This window comes from Takifugu flavidus, chromosome 8 (genome assembly GCF_003711565.1).
Source record: "Takifugu flavidus isolate HTHZ2018 chromosome 8, ASM371156v2, whole genome shotgun sequence".
Lineage (NCBI taxonomy): Eukaryota > Metazoa > Chordata > Actinopteri > Tetraodontiformes > Tetraodontidae > Takifugu > Takifugu flavidus.
Window position 1 is genome coordinate 8,346,264 of NC_079527.1, and position 10,094 is coordinate 8,356,357.

General features: G+C 44.4%; 1 protein-coding gene across 17 annotated transcripts in view; it reads left to right on the forward strand.

Annotated features, from left to right (window-relative positions):
• Positions 1 to 9,371, forward strand: part of huwe1 (HECT, UBA and WWE domain containing E3 ubiquitin protein ligase 1) — a 31,810-nt gene extending 22,439 nt beyond the window's left edge. For 13 of the 17 annotated variants that reach the window (XM_057041048.1, XM_057041059.1, XM_057041060.1 and 10 more), the window contains 23 exons: positions 378 to 728; positions 917 to 1,127; positions 1,354 to 1,478; positions 1,569 to 1,789; positions 2,015 to 2,403; positions 2,493 to 3,147; positions 3,242 to 3,971; positions 4,041 to 4,129; positions 4,333 to 4,489; positions 4,578 to 4,707; positions 4,861 to 5,063; positions 5,151 to 5,380; positions 5,729 to 5,831; positions 6,032 to 6,181; positions 6,259 to 6,504; positions 6,591 to 6,708; positions 6,786 to 6,926; positions 7,010 to 7,297; positions 7,408 to 7,513; positions 7,609 to 7,726; positions 7,941 to 8,122; positions 8,243 to 8,433; positions 8,519 to 9,371. In XM_057041048.1, the coding sequence (XP_056897028.1) occupies positions 378 to 728; positions 917 to 1,127; positions 1,354 to 1,478; positions 1,569 to 1,789; positions 2,015 to 2,403; positions 2,493 to 3,147; positions 3,242 to 3,971; positions 4,041 to 4,129; positions 4,333 to 4,489; positions 4,578 to 4,707; positions 4,861 to 5,063; positions 5,151 to 5,380; positions 5,729 to 5,831; positions 6,032 to 6,181; positions 6,259 to 6,504; positions 6,591 to 6,708; positions 6,786 to 6,926; positions 7,010 to 7,297; positions 7,408 to 7,513; positions 7,609 to 7,726; positions 7,941 to 8,122; positions 8,243 to 8,433; positions 8,519 to 8,621 (5,237 nt within the window). In that variant the 3' untranslated portion in view covers positions 8,622 to 9,371. The remainder of the gene's footprint in view (positions 1 to 377; positions 729 to 916; positions 1,128 to 1,353; positions 1,479 to 1,568; positions 1,790 to 2,014; positions 2,404 to 2,492; positions 3,148 to 3,241; positions 3,972 to 4,040; positions 4,130 to 4,332; positions 4,490 to 4,577; positions 4,708 to 4,860; positions 5,064 to 5,150; positions 5,381 to 5,728; positions 5,832 to 6,031; positions 6,182 to 6,258; positions 6,505 to 6,590; positions 6,709 to 6,785; positions 6,927 to 7,009; positions 7,298 to 7,407; positions 7,514 to 7,608; positions 7,727 to 7,940; positions 8,123 to 8,242; positions 8,434 to 8,518) is intronic. The other 4 variants (XM_057041064.1, XM_057041056.1, XM_057041055.1 and 1 more) reach the window with 4 other exon arrangements.
• The last annotated feature ends 723 nt before the right edge of the window (positions 9,372 to 10,094 follow it).

Genomic DNA, 10,094 nt, shown 5'->3' on the forward strand with positions numbered 1-10,094 from the left:
CAACAAAGGAGTCAGATTGTAAATTTGCAATCACAAAATCAAGGACTCAGTTTTTGGTGTGCATTACCTTATGCAGCAGCTTATTCTATGCTGTTAGTATGTCCTTGGAAGAGCTTTCTTGTATCAACATTGCATTGTATTGATGTTGCTGTTGGCCTTGCTGTGGTGAGGTAGTAAGTTGTGTTGTTGTAGGGGAAGATTGTGCACCCTGTTCAGGAGATAACTATACAACTTACTGCCTTCCTCAGCAGGGGCTAATGTCATCAAAGTGTTGTTTTAATGTTCAATGTATGTCTGCAGTGAATCTGTGTGCTGTTTACTTGTTAGATATTGCATTATTCATTCATTCATGTCTTTTTTTTTTATGGATTTTGCAGTTGGCGAACAGACTCAAAGCAGTATGGTATCATGTCTGGATCCACCCAGGGTCTCGGAGGGGTTCCTTACAGCTCCTCCCTCTGGAGCAGTCACTCCTACTACACCTGCTCCACACGAACAGGCATTGGTGTCCCTGGAGACGGCTATTGGTCAGCAGGTCCATCAACCAATTGCTGACTTGCTGCAGGCTGAGTCGCACACCAGCTCACTGGCAGCTTTGGCTGGGACTGGTCTCTCCTTGTCTGGATCTGAAAGGCCAAATAGTGAAGTGGAGGCATCACAGATGGAAATGTCGCCAGCACCCACAACTGGTGAGAGAGGAGGAGGAGCGTTGGATGAAGGCAGGGAAGGTAGACTAACTTTGTAGACTCTTTCACGACAAATACTCAGGGTTTATATCTGTTTTGTTGATTAGGATTATGTGAAGAAATGTACATTTTTCCCTGTTATTTCAGAAGGTCAGCTTTTGGATACTGTTTAGAATTTCCTAATCCTTATATTTTTCTCCTCCCACCCCTGCACTTTGCTCCAACAACAGCATCTCTTAGTCCAGATATTGTGGAGAGTACAGAACCTGCAGTCGTTGGCGTATCGCAACTTGAAGGGTCGCCCATGGACACCAGCAGCCCTGCCTCTGCAACACAGGAAGAACCTGCTACCAACCCAGCTCAGAGTGCCCAGCTTTCTCAGGAACTGTCCGGCAGTGGGGAGAGTGGACTGACTGATAGACAGACAGATGCAGAGACTGGGTGAGTAGCTAGGTTCCTTTGACCAATATATTTAAAATCAACCAGCATATATTTAATGGGATTACTTCTTCCCTGTATGCTTTTATTTTGCCAATCTTTCACTCTATTAGCAGAAATGCAGGCCTACATTATCACCAGTTTATTGAGAAAACCTTTTATTTTTCTTATAAATGGGTTAACTTATTACTATATAGCACTTGGCAAAAGGATTTCTAAATATTTACAGCTCCACTTCTGTCTCTTCACCTGGGGAAACGATGCCCAGGAGTGATAGTGCTGACAGCCAGTCTCAAGCCATCCAAGAAGAGCCCCTCCCATCTACTAGCAATGAGGAGGAGGACCCACTTGCAGGTAAAACTGAATGCTTTCCACTTCGTCAATTAGGTTTTCAAGACAAATTTAAAGAAACCTCAACTTATTTCTAATGCATTGTAATCATAGGCATAAGCCTGCCAGAGGGTGTAGATCCTTCTTTCCTTGCAGCACTTCCTGAAGACATTCGTCGAGAAGTGCTGCAGAATCAGCTTGGCATCAGACCACCGTCCCGTCCTCCTGTTGCCACCAGTCTGCCCACCACCACTGCACCAGTATTGGGAGGACCAGGGGTTACAGAAGTCAGCCCTGAGTTTCTGGCTGCATTGCCACCTGCCATCCAAGAAGAAGTGAGTTGCTTTTATTAAATAATCAATTCTACTTTTATTTTTATCTTTTATTCTCTAAAAAGACCCATATCTGGTGCTTTCGATGTGACTAATGACAAATGTAGCATAATGATTTCTGGGTGTAGAAACCTGATCACATTCAGAAAATACTGTCCAGATGACAGAATGACAATTCATTCCTAAATGATCACTTGGCAAACGTAAGCATTTCATTTGTTCTTTTAGGTACTTGCCCAACAACGAGCAGAGCAACAGCGCCGGGAGCTAGCCCAACAGCCCCCACAAGGAGACACTCCTTTGGATCCAGTCACATTCATCCAGACACTGCCCTCAGAGCTTCGCCGTAGTGTTTTGGAGGACATGGAAGATAGTGTGCTAGCTGTCATGCCACCAGATATTGCTGCTGAAGCAGCCGCATTGCGGAGGGAGCAAGAAGCACGGCAGAGACAACTAATGCACGAGAGGTTGTTCGGTCATAGCTCCTCTTCAGCTCTTTCTGCCATTTTGCGTTCACCAGCCTTCACCAGTCGATTAGGAAGTAATCGAGGTGTCCAGTACACTCGACTGGCCGTGCAGAGAGGAGGCACATTTCAGATGGGAGGAACAAACCACAGGTATAAAAAACATTAATCCAACACTTTTTGTTGAGTTATTGATGCAATGAAATTGCACTTAACAGAAAAAAATGGTTGTGTTTTTCCAGGCCATCTGGTTCCAGTGTAGACTCTCTCCTACGTTTACGTGGTCGATTGCTATTGGACCACGAGGCTCTGTCCTGCCTGCTAGTTCTGTTGTTTGTGGATGAGCCAAAGCTCAATACCAGCCGTTTGCACCGTGTTCTCAGAAACCTCTGCTACCACTCCCAAACACGCGGGTGGGTCATCCGCAGTCTGTTATCCATCCTTCAACGCAGCAGTGAGAGTGAAGTGTGTGTAGAAACCCCACGTTTAGAAGACTCGCGAGGCAAAAGAAGTAACCAAGTAAGCTGTGGAGGAAAAGGCACCACTACATCATCTCTCTCTTCATCCTCTTCTTCATCATCAACTTCCTCCTTAGAGCTGCTGAACAGGGTAGAGTCTCGCAGCTCTAGTCAGCTCTCCTGGCTTTCTGTTTCTATGGATGCGGCCTTGGGCTGCCGGACAAACATTTTCCAGATTCAAAGAGTATCCAGTCGAAAGCACGCTGACAGGCACACTGCTGGTGCATCTGCAGGTTCAGGAACTCTGGGAGGAGGAGTGTCGAGCACAGCAGCAGGTGTCACATGTGGTGGTGGGGGAGGTACCACTGTTCACATTCACCCGCAAGCAGCTCCAGTAGTATGTCGACATGTTTTGGATACACTTATTCAGCTAGCAAAGGTGAGTGCGGTCTACTGACTTGTCAATGGTGACGTGGTGCAAAGAGAAAGCTTAAATTGGATAGCCGTTATAATTTTTTTGTCTGTTTCTGTAGGTATTCCCCAGTCATTTCACACAGCAGCGTTGTAAGGATCTGTCAGCCGCCGCTTCGGAACTGGACTCTCGTCTTTGTTCGATCTCGACTGGAGGAGTGGGTGGAGGTGTTGGCATGAGGGCAGTGCCCCAGCCGCAGAGTAACACCACGTCCAATTCTTCCAACACCCAAAACTCCTTAGGTGCTACTGCTGCTAATCTTCAGTCACTTGGAATCTCCACGGACTTTTGGGATCTGCTGGTCAAGCTGGATAACATGAATGTCAGTCGCAAGGGCAAAGCCTCAATGAAGATGGTGCCTCTAGGTGGAAGTGCAGAGGCAGAGGGCGCTCAGTTCAGCTTGGAGACCTCCCCCCTTGGCCAGCTGATGAACATGCTGTCTCATCCTGTCATCCGGCGGAGCTCCCTCCTCACAGAGAAGTTACTGCGTCTTCTGTCCCTTATATCTATTGCCCTTCCTGACAACAAAGCCACAGAGGTGCCTGCTGGACACCCCACCCCACAATCTGTCAATCCCAACGTGGCAAGCAGCTCAGGAGCCCCAGCGCCCATCACAACGCTCGGCACCTTAACTACCGCAGTGGGCTCTACTCAGCCTACAGTGGTAGTTCCAGGGTCATCAGTGGTGGGAACTGCAGCTCAGGGACCATCCTCAGGAACCATTATTGTCGCTTCCCAAACTCCTTCAACAACAATCTCTATACCTACATCTACTGGAATAACAGCTCCAGGTAGTGCAATTTAAACATATTCGGCATCTTGTAGACTGATTAACAGCAATTGAATGTTTGGCACTACAGGAAAACAAAAGATTACAACCAGCATCGTAGACAGTGACAAGATGGCATCAGCTGGACTCACGGAGAAACAGCTTCAGCTGTCTGTGGAGGTATGAGGCTTGTCACCTGGTCGCCGTCTAAAATATGTCTGAAGAGATTTTAGTAATTGATAAATAGAATATTTACTTTGAGGCTTTATTTTGTACAGTAACATTTCTGCAGCTTCTCTAAAGAAACCTTCATAATGTATTTTGTTGTGATAATTGTCATAACCCTTGATTTTCTAATGAATGTTGTGTAATCTTCTCCCAAGGTGTTGACATCTCATTCGTGTTCAGAGGAAGGTCTGGAGGATGCAGCTAATATTCTGCTGCAGTTATCGAGAGGTGATGGTGCCACCAGAGACACTGTGCTCAGGCTGCTTCTCAGTGGAGCTCGACACCTGGGATACACTCTTTGTAAACAGATTGGTTAGTACCAGGCAGTTACATTGGTGGATTATGTTTTATTCCTCTTGGAAAAAAAGAATTAAAAAAAAAAATATTTTCATTCTTTCAGGCACGTTGCTGGCTGAACTTCGAGAATACAATTTGGAGCAGCAGAGACGTGCACAAGCTGATTTACACTCCCCAGATGCTCCTGAAGATTCCTCCATCACAGCCAGGCTCAAGGGCAAGATGAAAAGCAGGTTAGCTACAACGTTAGTGGATTCTTAACCTCTGATTGCAACAACAAATGTAGCCGCATTTGTTTTTTAATGTGATGTACAATGATTTTGTGAATTTTTTGACAATAACCCATATCTCCATTGGCATAATTATATCTCTTGTTTCAAATGAAGGTTTGATGGAGCAGAAAGTGTTGTGATTGTTGCTGCACAGAAGCGTACTCTTGGGGGACGCGAACTGCAGCTACCGTGCATGAGCTCACTAACTTCAAAAACATCGACACAAAAATTCTTCTTGCGAGTGCTGCAAGTCATTATCCAGCTGCGGGAGGACACGAGGCGGGCAAACAAGAAAGCAAAACAAACCGGGCGATTAGGTGCGACACAAGACACGAACTCCCACAGTTGACGTCGTCTCCAATGCTTGTAACAGCCTGATTTACCTCCTGATGATTGTTTGCCAGGGTCCTCCAGTTTGGGCTCAGCCAGTAGCATCCAGGCTGCAGTGCGACAGCTAGAGGCTGAAGCCGATGCCATCATCCAGATGGTAAGAGAAGGCCAGAGAGGTCGGCGGCTCCAACAGGGCCCTCCACCCACTGTCTCTTCTGCATCTGCTGCTGTCGTTGCTGGGTCCTCAGTAGCTGCCCCCCATCCCCCTGCTGGTGCTGCTGCCACACCTGCTGCAGTTGCAACGGTTAGCATGAGCTGCACTCACGGCAGGCGTTATACGTATTGTCCCATTGCATGTGTTTTCAATAACATGCTGTATAATCTAACCTGGTTTTGTCTGAACTTGGTTTGTGCATTTTGGAAAAGCTAAAATATTGTTTGTAATGCATGTGACAATGTCACACTGGAGTCTACCAGCTGCAGCTCTCCAGCCCCATCATGAAGAGGGATTTGCCTCTCAAATATATTGCCTCAGCATAGGCCTGTGCTCTTGTTGATGTGGACTTTGCTGTGTCCAATAGTTTTATGAATTAAACGCTTCATGCACTCATTGTTTTGCATCACTCTGGCTTTTTTGATTTGGTTTCTTTAGTCTGAAGCACAGTCGATGGGAGAGGCTCAGCCAACGCAGAGAGATGACTCTCCAATGGACGTGGACCAGCCTTCTCCTCTAGAGCAAGATCCAACACCTCTGGGTAAGCTTTAACGATGACCTTGGGGTTTTTCTGTGTAATCATTAGATATGTTGTTTTAAGTTTTTTGTGTCATGCATATTCTTTTAATCACTCTTGAAGTTCTACTTAAACCAATATAATTTTAATAGCGAGACCGTTTCACTCTACTGATTTTGACAGAAATAATTGCTCATATTAGAGCTTAACTTTGCTTTTTTTAGATGAGGAAGGAAATGGCCAGTCTGAGAGCGAGGAAAGACTTCCAGACCTTCCACTGCTAAGTGAGCAGCTGTTGTTGGATGAGCTGTGGGACATGCTCGGAGAGTGTCTGAAAGAACTGGAGGAGTCGCATGATCAGCACGCCGTGCTGGGTCAGTAAAATTCATTTTATTTCTGAAATGCTTGGATGATTGGGCTTTGTCCTAATGATCTCTGTTTGGTTTTGCAGTTCTCCAGCCTGCTGTTGAGGCGTTCTTTTTGGTGCACGCCACAGAACGAGAAAGCAAACCACCAGTGAGAGACACCCGAGAGAGCCAGCTTTCTCACATCAAAGATGAGCCTCCACCACTCTCTCCAGCGCCCCTTACTCCAGCCACCCCTTCATCCCTAGATCCGTTCTTTTCCAGGGAGCCTTCTTCCATGCACATTTCTTCAAACCTGCCACCAGACACCCAGAAATTCCTCCGGTTTGCTGGTGAGTCTTAAAAATATACATCTTCTCCCTTCAATTAGTTATTTGTATGTGAATCCTTTAATCTGATTTACTTTCATTACCTTTAGAAACCCACCGCACAGTGCTGAACCAGATTCTCCGGCAGTCCACGACTCACTTGGCTGATGGACCTTTTGCAGTACTTGTTGACTACATTCGCATTCTTGACTTTGATGTTAAGAGGAAGTAAGTCTTTCTGAAAGCAGTATTTTCACTCTCTGTTGGGCCGCAACTCACCCCATCCATTTTTACCATCTTTGTAGGTACTTCCGCCAAGAGTTGGAGAGATTGGATGAAGGCCTGAGGAAGGAGGACATGGCTGTGCATGTGAGACGGGATCACGTGTTTGAGGACTCGTACAGAGAACTTCATCGCAAGAGTCCAGAGGACATGAAGAATAGGCTGTAAGGCTAGAGTGCTGTCCCATTCCAGGATTTCCTCCCAAATTCATCATTTAGCCTCATATTCTCTTTCATTCCTTTTGCAGTTACATTGTATTTGAAGGGGAAGAGGGCCAGGATGCCGGTGGTCTGTTAAGAGAATGGTACATGATCATCTCCCGGGAGATGTTCAATCCCATGTATGCACTGTTTCGCACATCACCTGGTGACCGGGTCACATATACCATCAACCCCTCTTCACATTGTAACCCCAACCACCTGAGCTATTTTAAGTTTGTGGGTCGTGTGGTGGCCAAGGCGGTCTATGATAACCGGTTATTGGAGTGCTACTTCACTCGCAGCTTCTACAAGCACATCTTGGGCAAGAGTGTCAGGTATTCCAGATACTGACTGTTTCAGTCTTTATATTAAATATTCCAAGAGAAAAGTTTTAAATGGATTCAACGGTCTTTGTTTCATGATCAAATTCTTGTGGTGTTACCAGGTACACAGACATGGAGAGTGAGGATTACCCATTCTTCCAGGGTTTGGTATACTTGTTGGAGAATGATGTATCCACGTTGGGCTATGAGTTGACCTTTAGCACTGAGGTTTGTATTTTTTAGTTTTTACTTATTGGTTTTAAATGTGTCTTACAACTTGTTCAGGACTAAAAAAGTAATGCACTGAAACCATGACTTGGTAGGTCCAGGAGTTTGGAGTGTGCGAAGTCAGGGATCTCAAACCAAATGGAGCCAACATCCTGGTAACAGAGGAAAACAAAAAGGAGTATGTGCATCTGGTGTGCCAGATGAAGATGACAGGTGAGAATGTGATGCATTTCCTATTTTTTGGCCAAAGCAGAGTGAATAATCACATGTGAAGAGCACAAATCCTAAAAGAAAACACTAGGTGGCAGCATTCCACACAGCACCAGTCATGACAATTGAATTAAAAATGCCAAATTAAGCAAGTGCATTAAGTTTTATGTGAAACTACACAAAGATTCCTGACGGAGTACTTTGATTGGTTTTGTAGGTGCGATCCGGAAGCAGCTTGCTGCCTTCCTGGAGGGATTCTACGAGATCATTCCCAAGAGACTTATCTCCATCTTCACTGAGCAAGAACTGGAGTTGCTGATTTCTGGTCTCCCCACCATTGATATTGATGACCTAAAGGCCAACACTGAATATCACAAATACCAGTCCAGTTCAATCCAGGTATGAGTGAGTGTTGTTGTTATCCACCAGGTTTCTGTACTTTGTTGTGTCTCCGCTGTCATTGGGTAAAGTGTAACTGGTTTTAATTCCATTGTATCTTGACCTTCTCTTCCTTTTCAGATTCAGTGGTTCTGGAGAGCTTTGCGGTCTTTTGACCAGGCAGACAGAGCCAAATTCCTACAGTTCGTCACCGGCACATCCAAGGTTCCCCTCCAAGGGTTTTCTGCCCTGGAAGGCATGAACGGCATCCAGAAGTTTCAGATCCACAGAGACGATCGCTCCACTGACCGCTTACCATCCGCTCATACCTGGTATGGACATTTGGGTCATATTTACAAGACATAAATAACACAGTCGTTAGGGTAAAATGTGATTTGTTGTTTTCTCCATCCACAGCTTTAACCAGTTGGACCTCCCAGCTTATGAAAGCTATGAGAAGCTAAGACATATGCTGCTTTTGGCCATTCAGGAATGTTCAGAGGGATTCGGATTGGCTTAAACAATGAGATTCTCAGCAAACTGATATGATTACAAACACTTGATTTAGATTTGCCTATTCTTGATGCATCAACACCGGTAATTTTGAACACAAACAAACATAGACATCACTGGATTACTAGTTGAATGGCCTCGACTTACTGGTTTCTATTTCGTATAGAGCAGATATAACCAGCAAGTGCAGTGGACTGATTGATATTGCATACAACACAGAAAGCCTCATGAATGACACAGCCGTGTCTCCCTCCCCAGTTTAATTACAAATGCAAGTGTGGATATTCAGAGGATAAATCATGGACTAATATAAGAGACCTTTTTTCTCATTTAGTTTGATTTCTCTGTACAAAAGGTTTGGGAGTTTATGTTTAATCTTTTTTTCTCTGGTTGTGTAAAAATGATAAGAGAATGTTGTTTGAACAGGACGGTTATAAAACATTTGGGGAAAAATTGGTGGTGGTTTCTTGTTGCAGATTTGTTACCTTATGCGCCTTGATGGTGGGGAGCATTTTTATCGGGGGGGTGGGGGGTATATGAGCAACAGGAGTTTTCAGATATTCGCAAAAATGCACTTTTCAGAGTTTTGTGGCATTTTTAAGGAAGGATGGTACAAAAAATGAAGACATGACCTGAAGGAGATATTTAAAGAAAAAAAAAAAAAAACTAGAGTATTTTTGGCTATTAAATTGCTGACCCAGCCTTGAGCCTTTGAATCAGAGTGGAATATCTACATGAATAAATGCATAAAATTGCATCTATTGTGTCCTTGAACGGTGTTTTAAACATTCTTTACAGTCTCCACTCATTGAATTCTAATCACATCAAAACTATAGCTGATTATTGGACCCCTAAAAATCAAACGTCACCAATTTTGGCCTAAATCACACCTTTAATGCTCAGCAAATGTTTAGTTGGATCTGTTGGTACGAGACATCCTGGCAGCGACGGGTCACTGACCGCAGCGCTGATGTGAGGAAAACCTTTCCACGAAAGCAACTTAATCAGCTTTAAATGTCTTGGGAGGGAAAAATGTCATGCTTTGGACAATGATCGTCCCCGGGGCTCACATTAAATATTAACACTGGAATATTGCTCAACCTGAGATCAAACAGGTTCATTTCAAAGCTCCTTTATGAAATTGTGGTTACAAAGGGGGAAAATTCAAGCATTAAATTCTAAATGTCACTGGCAAAAAACAGTTTTTTTTAAAACCTCATCAAACTAATGTTTATCCTGATAATGAAGTGTTTTAGATTAGCACTGAAAATACTTGATTTGTTACTTTATTCAGACTAAATAAAGCAAATGTATATGGCAGAGCTGTTTGGGCAGCAAAGCCTAATGGTTTCCTGGCTTCCCATCTCAACAGACTTGCATCTGCCTGCCTCATTAAAGCTTGTAATTATGTAGATGTTTCAGGATTATCAAAGGTTCTCTGGGTGTTGATTCTATCCCCGATGCATCCATCAGTGCCTGG